The sequence below is a fragment of the Vigna unguiculata genome, chromosome 4 (assembly GCF_037176805.1).
Source record: "Vigna unguiculata cultivar grain cowpea cultivar isolate G323 ecotype 2 chromosome 4, ASM3717680v1, whole genome shotgun sequence".
NCBI lineage: Eukaryota > Viridiplantae > Streptophyta > Magnoliopsida > Fabales > Fabaceae > Vigna > Vigna unguiculata.
The window spans coordinates 19,330,552-19,352,066 of record NC_140795.1 but is presented as its reverse complement, the minus strand read 5'-3'; the positions used below and the strand labels follow the sequence as shown (position 1 = coordinate 19,352,066).

Here is a 21,515-nt window from a genome sequence, read left to right as displayed (position 1 = left end):
GACAAACTTTACTTAGTAAATTGGATTAGTTTTCGTAGAGTAGAATTTACTTTTTTAAAAGAATTAATAATAGATTTTTCCTAAAAGTGAATGTGTAGCTGAGTTCTGGTTGATTTTTCTTTGGACTTGGTCTTTGCAAGGAAGATAGTGGTAAGTAGGGATATTTAGTGTATGATCATGGAGACAACTTTATAGTGTGTACTATATCATGGTGTTAAGTTTTATCATTGTTGAGTAAATTAAGAGAATAAAGTTACTAGCAATTAAAAGATAGTTATTATTGTACACATATATGTTAATTAACTTTCATGCGTTACTTATTATTCCTTTTCTCTCTGGTTTCTCTAAACCAATGGTATGTTTGGACGAAGGATAGGAAGGTTTTCTTTGTTTAAGAGTTGTAAGAAAGGGTGAAAAGTTCCTCATGTAATTGTTCAAAACCTCCCTTATAAGTTATATATACTTAAGACTGGAAAGTATGAAAAATGCCTAAACTCCTCTATTGGAAGTATGGAATTCTAGGGTTGCGTTTACAAGGCTTTGCATACTATAAATTTAATGCATGCAACATACTATATATAGTTTACAAAAAACTTGGTTTTTATTAGCCATTTTTTATCATCGGTTATAATTAAACTCTAGCTCAAGTAATAGGGATATATTTTGTGGCGGCTTTTAACTATTAAAAATGTTATATTTTTTGCTGTTTTTAACCATCAAAATATGTTGCATTTTGTGGCGGTTTTTAATTGTCAAAATATTATGCATTTTGTGAAAATTTTTAACTGTCAAAATATGATGCATTTTGTAGCGGTTTTTAACCGTCAAAATATGATAAAATATAATCAAAATTAGACTACATTTTGTAGTGATTTTTAACCGTTATTTTTTTTTCTTTTCTAACAACAATACCAGCGGTTAGGATATTTTTATCACAAACTATTTTTGACATCTGTAATTCTAACAATTTTTTAAACCGTCAGAAATGTCATTTGTGACAGTTTTTAACCGCTAAAAATTGTAATTTTAACCTCCACAAATATTCATTTTTTTTTTTTGTAGTGAATGTAGAGGGTCAAAAGGTAAATTTCAAAAGTACATGGTTTATCTTAATTTTCTTGATATTAGTGTCTTAAATTTAACCCCTCTGACACTAAAGTTATTAACTTAATTTTGTAGGTTTAAAAATTAAACATATGTGTATTAGCAATTTTATGTAAGTACTCCAATAATAAATTTTGTTAAAAAGGTATTATTTAACTCGAAATTATCTTTTAAAATAACTATATTAAGATCAACTTAGTAATTTATGAATCTCACTATCAATTTTGTACGAAGTGCATTACTTTTGTCCATTTAATTCTATGGTGTAACATTTGAATTTTTTTTCTTTGTTGATATTAATGGAAATTATTGTGCGAATTGATTATACTTGTAAATATGTTTCTAAATTTAGCCCTTTTACTTTTTATAAAATTAAACTAACATTAATTTTGCATGACCTTGATAGGTTAGGCTTGATCATGCATGTGAACATAAATAGTCACTTACCACAACTAAAATTTTAAACTACTCTAAAGTTTATTTGACAGGTTCTTCATTGCATTAAAATAATGGTTTATTAACATTCATGCATGACCAATTGGTTTTTTAAGGTCATTTTCTTGCTAGATCAAGTATCACTTTGCTTTGGTTCAGGCTCATACAGAACTAAATGATATATAATATAAAAATATGTAATAAAGTTCAATGAGAGATGATTATACAAGCATAATTTTATTCCTTAATTTTGGAATATATTGAGTTGTTATGAATTGAAGGTCTTTTCGCATGGTTCAACGTCACTCGATTCCTATATTTTATATCATCAAAGCTTGTGTTGATAATTTTGCAGCCAAATTTGTCATCACTAACTTATAAAGTTTTTCTTTTCTTTTGTTTAAAATTAAAGATATAAACATAGAAGAGTTTGATGTACAAACCTAAAAAACTTGTAAGTTGTACCACATGTGTACGAGTACATCTCGGTCACCTATGCTTAGATGTACTTGGCCCTTATGGTATAAAGAGATACCATGACGGCTTGACCGGCTTCATATCAGTCAGGGTAGTTCCCATGTAAAGCATTAACTACATTGATCAGATTAGCATCCAGATTAAGACATCATTAACAAAATTAAGTATAACTAACACACTTTATAAGGTAACAATTTACATTTTCATTAATTATCACTTTTACTACTTATTGACACACTTGGTTGACTTGGGCGTCAGAGTATCTTCTTCAGGCACAACCCCTAATCGGCTTGGAAATGATGAACACCCTTAGAAAGGATGAGTACCCCTAAAGTTAGAGGCTTGGAGCATTTGGAGTGTTTGTTTGAGTCTTTACAAGATATATTGTGCCTTCTAAGAACAATTGGCACCCACCATGGGGTCGACTTATATATTTGTGAAGAAAAGAGTTTATGGTGTCTACGAGAAGCAAGATGGTTGAAACGAAAGAAGCTAGAAGCTCCTCGGCTGACATAGTCGTTGTGCTAAAGGCCTAGGCAAAAATACAATAGGATTTTGCTGACGTCGAGAAAAGTAGCATTAAAGAGATCAATGCCTTAACATGAAGAGATGGAAAGCACAAGAAAGCCATTGGATGATAGAGCTTAGTCGCATTCAAATACCAAGTTTTCCTATTAATGCAATATAGGGCATAACCAGGGATCCATCCGTATATATAACAAGAAGAATGAGCAATTTATGAGTGTGTAACTTGATTTGGTTTGGAAAACGTATTAATACTTAGCTAAACTACCTAAAATGAATGTAAACTTAATTATATGTATACTAAATGAGTTGGAATGTATGAGAAGGTAAATGGATGTTTCAAAAGATGCATAAATTATACTGAATGGATGTTAAATTGCCCTCTAAAAATGCGCCTAAAATGGCACAACCATGATGCACAACAGATGTTTGATGAAAATCCTATAAGATTCTTAATTCCTAGTAGGTGTTTGATGAAAGGCTTGTGAGGCTAGAGATGGAATTATGTAACGCAAAGTTGCAGAAACATTAATTGTACTAAATGCAATTGAAATATATACTAAAAATCAACTAAACACGTATAAAATTCACAACCCAAAGCAAAATGTAGAAACCTAGAAAATGTGCTTTGGCATGGGTTGTGAATAGGAACTATATGTGATTCTGATGTGTGGATGAGCAATGAAGTGAAACGAGTGATGCGAAACAGTCTCAAATTGATGCAGATCTAGATACAAACTTAAGCTATCAATTCACTCTAAAGCAGAAATTAAAAGTCCCCAATTATGAACCCTAAATGACGAAAAATAACAAATTATATAGAATCTCAACAATTGATTGGTCAAATTTGTAACAAATGAATTCTAGAATCTAATGCAAGCATAGGAACGTAGTAGCGACACATTTGCACAGCTAAAACACGAAATCAAACCTAGAAATTGAAAATCATTAGTGGAATAGTGCGTTGACAAAACAATATCTAATCAGAAATCAAATTCATTTTTAATTTCGACTTCAACATTGACCTAATTGTTGAAGAGTCACTTTCTACATCTTGAATGATATTGTGGCCACTATCTGCTCACTAACCCACAATATTAACTTTGCATATGCTATGAATTATCATTTTGCAAGTATAAGGATGAGTTTAGAATTAAAATGAAAAGAAAATCTGACCATTATGAAAGAATGGATCAGAATTGAATGAAATAGTGAATGAAGGCAATAAATCAATAAAATGAAAAAAAAATCACATTGAAGATATAAGCACATCACAAAGTTTTCAAACAAATACTGAATTTCATGTCCTAGCACTAGCTGTGTAGTTCCTAGATCACAAACTCATCAAAGGAAAGTTTCAAAGGAAAAGAAACTTGACAATCAACCTCTTCTAGCTAACTTTGTAGACTAGTGGTGGATTAATCCCCAAGAACACTCCAAACAGTGGTGAACAAATGAAGAAATTATTGTGAATTGTATTCGCTCCTAGCCTTTCGAAAACTCCTATTTGATCTTGTTTCATTCACAAGCTTCTACTTTCACCAAACTTCCAGAACTCCTTTCTCATGGAGAAACTAGCTATTTAAACCTATCTATCTAATGACCTACTTGACGTACTATTACAAGTTAGACCAACATGTTACAACAAGTCATTTCCAATGTGAACTTCCCAATCCAACTCATCTTCTTCTTTTGGTTAAACAGATAGTAGGTTCCCTTTCCAGCTATGTTCATTATCATCCTTTGTTGCAAGTTGTTGCAACTATTTGGATTTGAATATTAAAGTATTTTATTGGCTGCAGTAGGTTCAGCTCATGGATTCATCCTTTAATAAGTCTAAATGCAGCATGTCAGCAATTGTTATGTCTTCATGTAGGTGCAGGTAGTGCAGGTACAACTTCCAACTTAATTGCATCGTTTTCCTCCAACTCAGGTCACCCTTTTTCATCTTGTTTGCCTTTAAAACCTGTAACCAAATTTAAAAAAATTCATTAGAAACAAAATAGATGTTGCTATTGTTATTTATTAATGAGTCATAACCATAAATTCTAAATGGATATAAGGTATTCTATTGAATCCTAGAGAAATCATGGTCGAGTTATGCAAGAATAAAAGAAAATTAAAAGTTGAAATGAAATCCTAACTAAAAAAAGCAAATGAAAATATTATTCTAATGACCAGAACAACAACTAATATGCAAAATAATTCTATACCTTTGTGTACAACTATAAGCATTACTGAAATTACTATAACCTAATTTATGACGAACTAAAACTAAACTAATGATGCTAATGCAGTAAAAATGATGCAAAGACAAGAAAAGTTAAAGGATCTACTAATTTTATCAATACAAATCTATATTAGATCAATTAAGACTAAGATAAACTAAGACAACTCTACTCGTATTCTAGATTATCACTAAACAAATCCAAAAGCTAGTAATTAAAACAAGGTTAAATTACTCTTTTGGTCATTATTTTTCTCAAGAAGTGTCAAATTGGTCCTCCATTTTTTTTTTGTCTAAATTTAGTCCTAATTTTTTAAAAAATGATTCAATTTTGTCTTTTTCTTTACTTTGACCAAACGGTTTTAAAGTCAATACCATGTATCAATGTGTGGTTTTTTGAATTTTATTTTAATTTTTTAATTTTTTATTGCACAATTGTGAAGTGACATGTGTAAAAAAAATTAAAAAATTAACAAAAATTAAAAAAATCCAAAAAATCACAAATTGACACGTGTCATTGACTTTAGCATTGTTTGGTCAAACTAAGAGAAAGTACCAAATTGAATCATTTTTTAAAAAACCATGATCAAATTGAGACAAAAAAAATGAAAGACGAATTTGACACTTTTTGACAAAAACAAGGACCAAAAGAGTACTTTAACCTTAAAAGAACATGCAACTCAAGACTTAGCCACAAATTTATACTAGAAATGCCCTAAAATACTAGAAATGAAACTAACTAACCCTTAAAGGAGTCATTTTAAGTTGGAAAAACTTGAGCACTTGGGAACTCATCATGGATGGACATTGGTCGTCATCCCTGCCATTAGACGCTTGAGTGATACACTAAATATCTTGTGAGGTCATGTTGTTTTCAATTCACATCTTGAGTTTATTGGAGTTACCTAACATGTTTTGAATTGTGTGGATGATGTTCATGGATATCTTTATTCCTTAACTCTTTGTGTGTTAGATGTGTTCTATCTATCTATTTTGTTTGTTTTTTTTTTCGTGCATATCTCTCTTTGATTTGTCTTTGTTATTCATGCTTTGCTTCATGATTTTTCCCAAAAGTGAAAAAGGCTAAGTATGGGGAAATTTGTTGAGCCATTATTTTTCCTTATTTTCTTACCTTTCTATACCCATCTTGAGGAATGTTTAGTGCTTAATTATCTATTGTTAGTGCATTTTCATTTATTGAGATTCATTAAGCAAGTAATTTGGATTTTAATTAACTTGGATTTACTTAATCTAATTTTTGTTTCTTAATTATTTTTAGATTTTGTTGTGAAGCATTTTTGGATTGGACATTAATCTTAAGTTAAAGAGATAAAGGGAGATAGATGTATTTCGTGATCACCTTATTTTTCATGTTGCCTGGTTTGTGAGAAAGCCATTTGATTCCCATTTTCATGATGAGTATGATGTTTGGTGCCAATGTTGGAATGAAAGTTGTGTGAGCATAGTCTAATGGAGACAATTGAGTATGTAGGAATGTTGGACGCATGATTAATTGAATTTTCGTGTAATTGCATGAGTGGGTCGCGTATTTGGGGCTTGGGAATTTCCGCAGATGGAGAAAATGAGGTTATGCACATGAACCTCTGGTGCACTGCCAAGCGGCAGTTTGGAACCACCAGGCAATGGCCAGTGCGCAACGAGGTTCACTTTTGGTTGTTGCGTGATGGTGTGTTGTGGGTTCTGTTTGAATGTGAACCTTTGGTTGCATGTTATATTGATATAAAAGGGGTTGCAGTGCTACTATTTTAGGGGAGTTGGTGTATAAAGAAGTGTGTTATATGCATGATTGATGGTACTTGAAGTGTTTCCTTTTTCCTTTCATTTAGTGTATGCACTGTTATGTTGGTGTGAGTATTGTAGGGACTCTTGTTGGGAATTATGAGTGGGGAGGTTCATATTCACTGGCTCACACTTGATTGTTTTACGAGTAGGTAGTTTTGTAAATGAGTGTAACTCATGCGTGTTGGACTTCGAGTGAGGAGGTTCGTAGAGGTTGGACTACGAGCGGGTAAGTCCGTAGAGGTTGGACTATGAGCGGGTAGGTTCGTAGATGATTGGTGTTATCTTTTAAGACTCTGGTTGAATAGAGTAAAGATGTGTTTGGTTGTGCTGGTCTTATATGGTTTATGAGACTATGGCTGCGTAATTTACCTTGGGATGTAAAGACTCTATGTATGGGTATCTTGTTGTGTTAAGTTGTTTGGGTGAGGTGAATACATTATATGTGTATGTTTTATTTTGTTAAGCTCACCCTTTCTGCTTGTGGTTGTGCGATGATCGTGTGGCATTGTCACACCAGAGTAGATGTGGTTTCAAGTGATGCTAGTGAGGCATAGGTGAGGAGATGCGGGCTAACTTTGGGGGATTTTGAAAGAACTTTAAAAGAACTATATTTTAGAATGTTTTCTTTTTAAAGTTGATTTTAGTTTTTGGAACTTGTAATGGATTATTTTGAATTATCGGTTTTGTAGACCGTTGATAAAGATTTAAATTTTCTCGCGTTTTGGGAATGGTATCAGATTTCTTTTATTTTAATTATGTTTTTTTTACTATATCAAGTAATATCCGCCTGAGGTGTTACATGAGGCAAGATGATAGCCTCATTCTCAAGCAAGGTAGTTCCAAGCATGAAGATGAGCTATAGTGACCAAAGTTGTGCATAAATAATGGAATGGATAGGGAAGATGTCTCGCTCTAGTGTTTGTGTGAGGTAGATGTTGGTATTTAGAAGTTCTTAAGAGAGGTTGAGCCAACTCTAAAGGAAGGTGGCTCAAAACATTTGGCAACATTTCATTACTAATCTCAAAGTGAATTTACACGAGGAGAAACCTCTACTGAGAAGTTTAGGTAACCTTAAAGGTGTCTCTAAATTGTAGAAGCAAAACCCTAATTTTACTCCTTGGAGAACAAGACAAAATCCTCTCCATTAGGAGGATGACACAAGGCCACTACTAAAGAGAAATCCTCTCCATTAGAAACATGACACATATCCACAACTATGGAGAAATCCTCTCCATTAGGAGCATACCACGTGGCAACTACTCTCCTAAGGGAGGATTACCTTCACGCCCTTTACCTTGCAAGGCAAGGCTTCTCATTTTGACTTAAGGTCAACTCTCTACCAAAAGGCGTCACTTCTCTCTTCTTTCTCTCTCACAAAAACCCTACTGTACAAAGGCCCACACTATAAGGCTCAAATGGAAATCTTAAACTACTTGGCCTATTATACAAGGCCCAAAACAACCTACTCTAATTTATTGAGGCCTAACAGAAAAATAGTTTAGGTCCACCTTCCATAGATGACTCCAACCCTTCTTGAATGTTCTTTATCATACTTCTTATGATTGCCTCTTTGACTAGGAGCTTGCAATCACAAGACCTACAACTTAATTTGTATTTATAAACCATTTGAATACATAATGGATTATAACACTTTTTTCCAAAAATAACTACGAGGTTATCTCTACTAGGGTTTTTCCTGCATCCTATGATCTTATCAAGAATTCCCTAATTCTTGTGACAGTCATCCTTAGGCTTATCAAACCTTGGTTTGTAGCTTCTTCCTTTTATCAAGATTTTCTCTATTTTATTTAAAATTCCAAATTGTTTGTTCTTAATTGATTCCAATTCCTAAATATAGACATCTATTCTATTTGGAATCGTATCTTTTTTACTTAAACAAAATAACAACGTGCATGAGTAGCTTGCTTGAGTGATGAGATGGATTCTCAAGTGATAGTTTGTTGTACTACATTGAACATTTGAACACTACTTAAATGATAAGTCCAATGTACCATACCTAGCCAAACTCAACCAAACAAGTAAACAATACATACAAAGCAGTCAAGTACTCGGCCTAGACCGACTACCTCAACAGACCCGGTAAGACTAAAGCCCAGGCCGACAACTCCAATAAACTTAGTAAAAATGGAAGCCCCCGTGTTCAATAAGTTTTGAGGGCCTGGGTTAGGGCCCAGGCCCACTCACAGCCCAAGCTAGAGCCCAAGTCAAGGCCCAGCCCATGAGGTAATCAGACATCATTAATGCTCTATAAATACGCGTGAACCCCAGTAATTAAAGGTACGCATTCATTAATCACTGATTTGACCTTCTGAGAGCTTTGACTTACTTGAGCTTCGGAGACTCTTCTGCAGGTAACCCCTCCTGGGTCCAAGCTGACATGTATCAACCGGGGAGAGGCCAACTGAGGAGATAGCGGACTACATGGTAAGGTGACGCTTATGCCTAACTCATCTTATTTGTTCTTCTGCAGGAATAATTGGCGCCCACCGTGGGGCACGAGACGAACACCTTTAGTACCCGTTTTTCTCTGAAGATGGTTTCCACCCATAGCAAAGCTGGAGTGAACAAGCAGGCTGATGCTGGTCCCTCTGGACCTCCTGGCATCACCCCTGATCTGGCTGCCATCCTAGACGGCCAAGCAAAGATGCAACAAGAACTCACAGATTTGAAGAAACGCAGCGCTGACGAAATGGAGGCGCTACGACAAGAGAACTCTCACCTGAGGCAAAGGATTGAAGCTAATCCCAATCTGAAGGGAAAAACCAAGGAAACCTCTGAAGCTACGAAGTCTCCGGCCTTCCAGCCCATAGAGGAAGAAAGCGAGTACAACCCCACTCCTCACACCTTCACCACCACCCAACAAACACCCATTTCCTCTACCCATCCCCCTCACTTCCCCTCTACTCAACCGGGGCTCACCGCAACCCCAACCCCTGCCGCTACCCTCCTTACCACCCAGATCCCCTAAAACATACCCACCACCCTACACACCACACATATTCCACCATACAACCTGTAATACCTTCCGACAACCCACATCCCCCCTCACAACCTCACCTCCACCTTCCCCACTATGATCAACCATCCCATCCCACCTCACATGCTCCCTCCCAACCAGCCCAGACGCCGTCACCCCTTCACTGACTTTATCGCCAACACCCCTCTTCCGGCCCAGTGGGAACCTTTCACCCTGGATCGCTATACTAGCGAAACAGACCCTGACGAGCACCTTAAAGTCTACATCACCCATGTCGCCATGTACACATCCCAAGACGCAGTCTTTTGCAAAGCCTTCCCTTCCACCCTTAAGGGCCCTGCCCACGAATGGTTCACAACCCTTCTGCCTTACTCCATCGACAGTTTCGACATCTTCTCCCACATGTTCTCCACCTATTTCGCCGGCAGCCGCCCACACCAAACTACCACCATATCCCTCATGGGCATCAGACAAGAACAAAACGAACCACTCAGAGCGTTCATAGATCGCTTTAGTAAGGCAGCTCTTCGTACACCACACCTCAATCAAGAGATTATCCTCCAATGCATGGCCTTTACCTTACAACCCGGCCCCTTTGCCAACAACGTCTATCTCCACCCACCTGCCTCCATGCACGAGCTCAAGTTACGTGCAGCTGACTATGTCCGCATGCAGGAAATGCAAACCCTCCACACCAAATTATGCAACAACTATGCAGCCACCACCGCCAACCCCACCCCACAGCCTAACCCACATCCTGATACCCGCCCACGCGAACCCCGTCAACCTCGCTTCATCAAATACGCCCCTCTTACCGTAGCCCGCTCCCGCATCCTCGACGAGGCCCTACTAGCTTATCTAATCCCTCCACCACGCAAGACAATCACACCTCCCAACGCCGATATGACCAAATATTGCCGCTACCACCGCAACCATGGTCACACTATAGAAGAATGCAAAGCACTCTAGGATAAAATAGAAGAACTAGTCTGTGCTGGCCACTTTCGCCGCTTCATCCGTATAGACGACCATTCCTCCTCCTCTCGATCCCGCCACCCCCCTCGATCCGATCACAAACGTCCTCCACATGACTCCCGTCACGACAGACACCCCGCCCAACCCACTAGTCAAGAACCGGAGCCGGCCCGCACCGACATCACCCCTGCCGACCCTCCCCTACGTGGCACCATTAACACCATCTCTGGTGGCTTCGCTAGCGGAGGATCCACTTCTTCTGCCAGAAAAAGACACCTCCGCCATATCCAATCTATCAACCACATCACCCATTCCCACCACAAACGTCGTATGCCTCCTTTCGTCTTCACAGATGATGACTTTCACGGCCTCGACCATCAACAAGATGACCCCATGGTTATCACTGTTGAAATCGAAAATTACGCTGTTAAGAAAGTCCTCGTTGATCAAGGCAGCTCCGTTGATATCCTCTACTGGGCCATCTACCAAAAACTTCAACCTCCTGACACCACCATGGTCCCATATGACGAGCCAATATATGGCTTTTCTGGTGAACAGGTATCCACCCGGGGCTACATTGACCTCCACACCGTCTTTCGGGAGGGGACCCAAACTAAAACCATCCCAATCCGGTTCCTTATCGTCGACGCGCCAACATCCTACAACATCCTCCTGGGCCGTCCTTCCCTCAATACCCTTGGCGCCGTCGTTTCCACCCCTCACTTGGCCATGAAGTTCCCTGCCCCGTCCGGCGACATCCTTACCATCCACTACGACCAACGCTTGGCACGCGAATGCTACATGGCCAGCTTGCGACCACAACTCCCAATCCAACAAACCAACCATATCGAACGACCCCCTGGCTCCAGCATAGCCCTATCCGGCGAAGATCTTGACCCCAGAATAGGCTGGGATGTTCGCCTTGAACCAGTTGAGGACACCTCCCCTCTAGAGCTTCCCAATGGTCACTCTATTAACCTAGGCACCGGTTTAAACTTTGACGAGCGTGCCACCATCACACCCATCCTCATCAACAACACCGATCTTTTCGCCTAGTTAGCCGCCGACCTCCCTGGAGTGGACCCCCAAGTGGCATCCCACAAACTATCCATATATAAAGAAGCCCGCTATGTATCCCAGAAAAAACGCAAGCTTCGAGAAAAACGTCGGCAAGCAACCAAGGTTGAAGCCGACAAGTTACTAAGCGCAGGATTTATAGAAGAAGCTCAGTACACCACTTGGCTTTCTAACGTTTGTGGCAAAAGCAATACAAGTCTAAATGCTGAAGCAAGATTTTGATGATGATAAAAGAAGCCTGAAAGCCATCTGGAAGACAATATGAAGACTACATGTTATTATGTTTAAAGCTATTGTGTAAAATGTAATTGGATTAAGTTAGAAGCAGTATTGTACAAGAAAATTCTAGTATTTCTCGAAATATCAAAATGATAATCGATTATCACTTGGAATAATCGATTATCCTGAGCTGAACAAATTTTTTCAAGAAAGCACTGGAATAATCGATTATTACTTTTGATAATCGATTATCTGCCCAAAAATTTGTTTTCCATAAACCACACTGGAATAATCGATTATCACTAGTGATAATCGATTATCCTGGTCAGTTGGGCGCGACTGTTCAGCTTTTTGACCTAATTTTTGGAACCCCTATTTAAGGAACTTCAGAGTTACCTCTCAATTACCTTTTTGAGAAGCTAGAGTGCTAGTGCTGTGACTGCAAGAGAGTTCTCTGAGTGTTCTCAATTGAAGCTTTGAAAAACCTAGTGTGGGTAGAGCGATAACTTTTCCTGAGAGGTGTTCTAGGAGATTGAGTGCTGCTGCTGTTGCTAGGAAAGCTAAGGTCAAGGTTCTCTGTGTGATTCAGAGAAAGGTGTTCATCTCTTGTGAGATTCAAGAGAGGTGTTTTCTTTCCTTACACTCTAAATATCTGATTGTAAATCTGTTACTTGTTAGTGATTTAGTTAATCTCGTTTTTAAGAGATTAACAACTGGACGTAGGGTCTTTTGATCCGAACCAGTATAAATACTTGTGTTCAATCTTCTTCTCTATCTCTTTATTTCATCCATTATTTTGTTATAAAGAAATTATTTATTGATCTACTTGATAAATTTTGGAAAAATTTTAAAGTATTAATTTTATTATTTAAAAACCAATTCACCCCCCTCTTGGTTTTGTCCGCACGCTCAAACATTCCGCTGCGCGATACCAACAATTGGTATCAGAGCTTGCTTTGATAGTTATTCAAAATTTTCGAAAATGGTTGGACAAAATCAAACCTTTGCCGAGGGCGCATCTATCAACAGACCTCCTCTATTTACTGGTGAAAATTATCCTTTCTGGAAAGTTAGGATGCAAATTTTTCTGGAATCTGTTGATAGGGGTATTTGGGATGCTGTTTTAAATGGTCCATTTGTTCCTGTTAATATTGTAGATGATGTGCAGGAACCAAAGCCATTCTCGCAATGGACAGCAGACGAAAATAAAAAAGCCCAATATGATGTAAGAGCTAGAAATATAATTTCATCTGCCTTAACCCTAGATGAGTTTTACAGCATCTCAGTATGCACCAGTGCACAAGAAATATGGGAAATATTGCGTGTAACCCATGAAGGAACAGACGATGTAAAAAGAGCACGCAAGAACTCCTTGATCCAAGAATACGAAATGTTTCGGATGCAGCAAGGAGAAACTATATATGATGTGCAGAAACGATTCACACATATCGTCAATCATCTCAAAGGTCTAGGTAAAACTTTCGACACCGATGAATTAAATATAAAAATTCTTAAATCTTTGAACAGGACTTGGCAGCCTAAGGTGACAGCCATCACGGAGTCACAAAATCTTGCGACAATGACGATGGCGGCTTTGTTTGGAAAGCTGAGAGAACATGAGCTTGAACTAGGCAGATTAAATGATGAAGAAGATATTGGAAGAAAGAAGAACATAGCCTTTAAAACCGAAGTGGTTAAAAGCAAACGACAAAAGGAAGAAGAAGATTCAGATGATGATGAAAATCTGAGTCTCATGATTAAGAAGTTTACAAAATTCATGAAGGCCAAAGGTAAAAATCAATTCAAGAGCAACAAGAAGGATAATCAAGGATCATCCTCAAATTTCAAATGTTATGGATGTGGAGAATCTGGACACGTCAAAGTTGACTGCCCAAATTCAAAGAAAAGTGAAGAAAAGAAGGGTAGAAAATTCTTCAAAAAGAAAGCATATATAGCTTGGGAAGACAATGCCTCAAGTTCATCAAATTCCAGTGATTCTGAAAATGAAGAAGCAAATTTATGTCTGATGGCAAATCATGATGATACTGATAGTGAGGTAAACTCTTCTTGCCCCGAAAATGATTATGATGATTTGTATGACGCTTTTCAACAATTGCTTATTAAATCTAGTAAATTGGATACTGCTCATAGAAAACTGAAATCTGATTTTAAAGATTTACAAAGTAAATTTGAAAAATCTCTTGAAGAAGAAGAATTTTTGAAAAGTAAAATTTTAATTTTAGAAAATAAAGAAAAAGAAACTATTGAATGTGCATCATGTAAAAGTTACATGTTTGATATATGTATTCTAGAAAAACATCTTGAAGATGCCTTAGAAAATAAAAACTGTGAAAAGGTTAATCTCAAGAAAAATCCAAATAAAACCAAGCATGCTCATAATCATAGTTTTAAAAGTAAAACTAAAAGAACTCGTAGAGTTTGGGTAGAAAAAGGAACATATCATTCTAGAGATACATATGCATGTACTACTACATGTTTTTATTGCATGAAAAAGGGTCATACTTCAAACAAATGCAATATCAAACATCTTGGTGTTCCTAATAAAAAATATATTTGGGTACCTGTTCATAAATAGATATTTTTTTCTAACCCCAAGGACCCAAACAAGTTGTTGGGGACCTAAATGAATTGTTTCCTTTTTTTGCAGATGACTTCTAAATCCAGAAGATCAATGTGCTATCTTGACAGTGGTTGTTCAAGACACATGACTGGAGATAAAAAGAAGTTTAAGAACTTTAAAAAGAAGGAACAAGGATTTGTCACTTATGGGGATAACAACAAAGGAAAGATACTTGGAACGGGTGATGTAGGTGGAGGAAATACTTTGGAGATCAAGGATGTACTGTATGTGGAAGGACTAAAACACAATCTTCTCAGTATAAGCCAACTATGTGATAAAGGACTCAAAGTAATATTTGAGAGTGACTACTGCACTATTCATCAAAAGGACTCCAAAGAAGTAGCATTAAAAGGTATGAGACACAATAATATTTACTTGATTGATCTTGATACTGCATCATCTAGTGATATAACTTGTTTGGTTGTTAAAGAAGAAAATCCTTGGTTATGGCATAAACGAGCTGCTCATATTAACATGCAACAATTAAACAAACTAATTTCCAAAGAATTAGTAATTGGATTACCAAAAATAAAGTTTGAAAAAGATAAACTATGTGATGCATGTCAAAAAGGAAAACAAGTAAAATCTTCATTTCATTCAAAAAATGTAATTTCTACATCAAAACCGTTAGAACTTTTGCATATGGATTTATTTGGCCCTTCAAGGACAAAAAGCTTTGGAGGAAACTATTATGCTCTTGTTATTGTTGATGATTACTCACGATATACATGGACTTTCTTTCTCACACTAAAAAGTGAGGCATTCAAAGCTTTTAAAAAATTTGCAAAAGCTGTTCAAAATGAAAAAGATTTGAAAATTAAAGTTTTAAGAAGCGACCATGGTGGAGAATTTCAAAATGAATTATTTGAAAACTTTTGTGAAGAAAACGGAATTATGCATAATTTTTCTGCACCTAGAACTCCTCAACAAAATGGAGTTGTAGAAAGGAAAAATAGATCTTTAGAAGAATTAGCTCGCACCATGTTGAACGAATATGATGTGCCTAAATATTTTTGGGCTGATGCTGTGAGCACTGCTTGTTATGTACTAAATAGAATGCTCATTAGACCAATTTTAAAAGTTACCCCCTATGAATTGTTTAAAGGAAGAAAACCTAATGTAGCACATTTAAAAATATTTGGATGCAAATGCTTTGTTCTGAATAACGGAAAAGAAAATTTGGGTAAATTTGATTCTAAAGCTGATGAAGCTATTTTCTTAGGTTATTCATTAACTAGTAAAGCCTATAGGATTTTTAATAGAAGAACCTTGAATATGGAAGAATCTGTGCATGTTGTTTTTGATGAAATTGTGGACCTTGAGGAGAACCCTCTTGAGTCAAATAAAACAAATGCAGGTGATGAAGATTATTTCAAAGAAGCCCTTGATGAGATGTATCTAAATGAAAATCCGCTGACTGAACCTGAAGATCTTGCCAAAAGCTGGAAATCACCTAGAGGATTATCTCTTGAAAATGTCATTGGAGATATATCAAAGGGAGTTGTTACTAGAAATATGTCAAATTTCTGTATGATTGTTGCTTTTGTTTCACAGATTGAACCCAAAAGTGTAGACGAAGCTCTTCAAGATGATCAATGGTGCATTGCAATGCAAGAAGAGCTGAATCAATTTGAAAGGAATGAAGTTTGGGAACTCATTCCTAAGGATGTTTCATACCAAGTAATAGGAACAAAGTGGGTGTTTAGAAACAAGCTGGATGAGGATGGAAACATCACTAAAAACAAAGCCAGACTTGTAGCAAAAGGATACAGACAAGAAGAAGGTATAGACTATGATGAGACTTATGCTCCAGTTGCCAGGTTAGAAGCTATACGCTTACTTCTTGCTTATGCTTCTCTCATGAAATTCAAACTATATCAGATGGATGTCAAAAGTGCTTTCTTAAATGGATTTATAAAAGAAAATGTGTATGTTGAACAACCACCTGGCTTTGAAGACTATAAGTTTCCTAATCACATTTATAAATTAAAGAAAGCATTGTATGGATTAAAACAAGCACCTAGATCTTGGTATGAACGATTAAGTACATTTTTGTTAGAAAATGATTTTGAAAGAGGTAAAATTGATTTAACTCTATTTATCAAAAGAGTAAATAAACATATTTTGCTAGTTCAGATTTATGTAGATGACATAATATTTGGATCTACTGATAGTTCACTATGTAAAGGCTTTGCAAGCATAATGCAGGCAGAGTTTGAAATGTCAATGATGGGAGAGTTGACATTCTTTTTGGGTCTTCAAATTAAGCAAATGGAAAATGGAACTTTCATTTCTCAATCTAAGTACTGCAAAGAAGTACTTAAGAAATTTGGAATGGATACTGCTAAGGAAGCAAGTACTCCTATGGGAACCTCCTGCTACTTAGATAAAGATGAATCAGGAATAGAGGTAAATCAAACTATGTTTAGAGGCATGATAGGTTCTCTGTTGTATCTTACTGCTAGTAGGCCTGACATTATGCAATCAGTATGTGTGTGTGCTCGTTTTCAAGCCAATCCAAAAGAATCACATCTTACTGCAGTAAAAAGAATTTTAAAATACTTAAAAGGTACTGCATGTTTTGGACTATGGTATCCTTCAGGAGCGTCTCCTAATTTGATAGGTTATTCAGATGCTGATTATGGTGGCTGTAAAATAGATAGAAAAAGTACCAGTGGTACTTGTCACCTCTTAGGTAGTTCATTAGTCTCTTGGCATTCAAAGAAACAAGCTTGTGTGGCTTTATCAACTACAGAGGCTGAATACATAGCAGCTGGAAATTGTTGTGCTCAAATTCTTTGGATGAAACAACAACTAGAAGACTATAATATCTTTTTAAATCACATACCTCTGAAATGTGATAACACTAGTGCTATTAATTTAACCAAAAATCCCATAATGCACTCTAGGACAAAACATATTGAAATAAGACATCATTTCCTAAGAGATCACATTAATAAAGGAAATTGTGAAATAGAATATGTAGATACAAAGCATCAATTAGCTGATATCTTTACAAAACCTTTAGCTAAAGATAGATTTTATGAACTAAGAAGAGACTTAGGCATATTAGAGATCTCTTAAATGCTAAAAATTCACAATCTTTAAGAAATCCGAAAAATAGCGTAAATAATCGATTACAAGTGTCAATAATCGATTATCAGACTCTCTTCAAAAATCTCAAAACATACTGGAATAATCGATTATTTTGGGTAATAATCGATTATCCTTAAAATCTCTTCCTAAAAATTCAAAAACACTTCATAATAATCGATTATTCAAGGCCATAATCGATTATCCTTAATTCTGAGCCAAAAATCAAAACTCACTGGAATAATCGATTATCACTTAGGATAATCGATTATCAGCTCGTCAGACTTCATATTTTGCCAAGTTTATGAACCAATAATCGATTATCATCTTAGAATAATCGATTATTACACGTCGTTGGACCAACAAATTTCAAAAAATAGCCGTTGCAACGGCTAGATTTTCATCAAATCAGGTGTATATGGTCGTTGAAGTCTTCTCTCTATAAATATTTGCCATTTTTGTCACCAGAACACTCTTTTCTCTCCATCAACACTCAAGACCCTCTCCTTTTCTCATTTTCTCACAAAACTCTCAAAGGCTTCTCTCTTTTACCTAAACCATGGCTGAATCCTCTCGCAGAAAAATTCCTACACGCAGAAGGACTGCATCTCATGCCTCTCATCCCTCAAATGCACCATGAACAGCCTCCATTGAAGGATGGATTTCGGATGAAGAAAGACGTTCTGAATTCATCACACTATGGAAAGACAAACCCCTCATCACTCCAAAATTCATCCAGTCTCAATGGTTTGTAAATCGCCATTTCACCATTCAAAACTTTCTGGCTGAACAAGGTGTGAAATTCTTCACAGAGATGCAAGGCACTTACTATCCAGATTTGGTTCGAGCCTTTTATTTCAACTACAAATTCAGAGATGGAGTTGGGTTCACAAAAGTGAAAGGTATCGACATCATTTTAGATGATGATATTTGGGAAAATGTTGCACAATTTCCCATTCATGATGGCACATCTCCCATTCTCACAGCTGGCATAGAAGGGTTCAACAGAATTCTTGCATATAGATCCTTTATGCGACGCCCAGATCAAGAAATTGGCCGTCAATTACTTGCTGGACCTCTCAAAATCAATGAGCGTCTACTTCACTATCTCATTGTTTGGATTCTATGTCCACGTGGTACAAATCACGCTCAGTGCAGCGAAGCCGATCTTATGATAATATATGCCATGCTCAACCACATCCCCATCTATTGGCCAAGCATCATTCTTGACACCATGCTAAAAGCCAAACGATTGCCTCAATATCCTCTTCCGTATTCTTTGCTCATCTCTCGTATTTGTGAGTATAAAGGGGTAAATGTCTCTGATGAACAGTCTCATAAGACAATTGCCGCATACAAAATTGCAGAAAACTCCTTGAAGCAGATGAAATTTATTCCTTTTGGGAATACCTACATTCACAAGGATGATATGCCTTCTTCGGACAATGAAGAAGAAGAAAATCCTCCCACTACTCCTATTCCTCCTGTTGACACACATATTGGATCATCCAGTGGTGTTGGTGGCTCATCCTCTTCTTTAGAGGATCACATTTTAAATCTCAATCAGAGGCTTGAAGAATTCTTTCTTCTCTCCACTCACAGACATGAAGAAGTCACTGGCTTAATTAGAGGATTAGATTCTAGGATCTCAAACTTAGAACATAAATTTGATAAATATGAGGATGATGATGACATGAGTCAAGACTTTTAACAGTCTACATCATTGTCTCATTATTTGCAATTGTAATATGTTTTCCAGTTTTATTTTTACTATAAGAATATTTGTCTTGTTATTCTTTACCTATGCCAAATTGAGGGGGAGCTTCTTTGTTAAAACCTTTTTCATATGATCAAAACAGGGGGAGAAAAAGTTTAAACATTTAAACCAAACAATGCTACTAACAAATCTCCTTGTAAGATATTTTGATTGCAGATACTTTAAACATATTGTTTTGATCATCATCAAAAAGGGGGAGATTGTGGCAAAAGCAATACAAGTCTAAATGCTGAAGCAAGATTTTGATGATGATAAAAGAAGCCTGAAAGCCATCTGGAAGACAATATGAAGACTACATGTTATTATGTTTAAAGCTATTGTGTAAAATGTAATTGGATTAAGTTAGAAGCAGTATTGTACAAGAAAATTCTAGTATTTCTCGAAATATCAAAATGATAATCGATTATCACTTGGAATAATCGATTATCCTGAGCTGAACAAATTTTTTCAAGAAAGCACTGGAATAATCGATTATTACTTCTGATAATCGATTATCTGCCCAAAAATTTGTTTTCCATAAACCACACTAGAATAATCGATTATCACTAGTGATAATCGATTATCCTGGTCAGTTGGGTGCGACTGTTCAGCTTTTTGACCTAATTTTTGGAACCCCTATTTAAGGAACTTCAGAGTTACCTCTCAATTACCTTTTTGAGAAGCTAGAGTGCTAGTGCTGTGACTGCAAGAGAGTTCTCTGAGTGTTCTCAATTGAAGCTTTGAAAAACCTAGTGTGGGTAGAGCGATAACTTTTCCTGAGAGGTGTTCTAGGAGATTGAGTGCTGCTGCTGTTGCTAGGAAAGCTAAGGTCAAGGTTCTTTGTGTGATTCAGAGAAAGGTGTTCATCTCTTGTGAGATTCAAGAGAGGTGTTTTCTTTCCTTACACTCTAAATATCTGATTGTAAATCTGTTACTTGTTAGTGATTTAGTTAATCTCGTTTTTAAGAGATTAACAACTGGACGTAGGGTCTTTTGATCCGAACCAGTATAAATACTTGTGTTCAATCTTCTTCTCTATCTCTTTATTTCATCCATTATTTTGTTATAAAGAAATTATTTATTGATCTACTTGATAAATTTTGGAAAAATTTTAAAGTATTAATTTTATTATTTAAAAACCAATTCACCCCCCTCTTGGTTTTGTCCGCACGCTCAAACATTCCGCTGCGCGATACCAACAATTGGCTTTCTAACGTTGTCTTGGTGAAGAAAGCCAATGGCAAATGGCAGATGTGCATAGATTACACGGACCTAAACAAGGCTTGCCCTCGTGACGCTTACCCCTTACCCAACATTGATCGACTCGTGGACAGTGCGGTAGGGAACAAGGTGCTTAGTTTTTTGGATGCATATTCTGGATATAACCATATTCCCATGGCCGCATCAGATATGCACAAAATCGCCTTCATCACGGACGATGCTAATTACTTCTATAGGGTCATGCCCTTTGGCCTCAAAAACGCTAGAGCAACTTACCAACGGTTGATGGACAAGGTTTTTCAGCCACCTAATGGGACACTATGTCGAAGTATACGTCGACGATATGGTTGTCAAGTCCCCAAGTCATCGCCAACATGCCGAGGACCTGTCAGCAGTCTCCTCCGCACTACGCCAATACAACCTTCGCCTCAACCCTGACAAGTGTGTATTCGGCGTTGACCGGGGTAAATTCCTTGGTTTTATGTTAAACCAATGCGGCATAGAGGCCAACCCTAAAAAATGCAAGGCCATCATCGAAATGCGCAGCCCCACTACTATTAAGGAAGTCCAACGTCTCATTGGTCGTTTCACAGCCATTTCCCGCTTCCTACCCAAACTAGCAGAACAAACCCAACCCATAATCCAACTCCTAAAGAAATCCACCTGGTTCACGTGGACTGATGATTGTGAACAAATTTTCCAAAAACTAAAAACAACCCTAACCTCTCCACCTATACTCCACAAGCCGGGCACCCATCAACCCCTGCTTGTATACATCACAGCCACCGATTATACCGTCAGTACCGCGCTTGTCCAAGAAATAGAAGGCATGTAGCATCCTGTATATTTTGTGAGCAGAACGTTGCAAGATCCTGAAACCAGATATCAGATGGTAGAAAAGTTGGCCCTATCTTTGGTCCACGCAGCACGCCGCCTACGCCCATATTTCCAAAACCACACCATA

The 21,515-nt window shown here is 36.9% G+C and overlaps 1 protein-coding gene across 1 annotated transcript; it reads left to right on the top strand.

The window, feature by feature from the left end:
- The first annotated feature begins 12,436 nt into the window (after positions 1-12,436).
- LOC146886907 (uncharacterized) lies at positions 12,437-18,329 on the top strand. Its single transcript, XM_085671933.1, has 2 exons — positions 12,437-14,065; positions 18,154-18,329. Exons 1-2 carry the CDS (start codon positions 12,823-12,825, stop codon positions 18,327-18,329), a joined length of 1,419 nt encoding a protein of 472 aa, XP_085528059.1. The 5' UTR covers positions 12,437-12,822.
- The last annotated feature ends 3,186 nt before the right edge of the window (positions 18,330-21,515 follow it).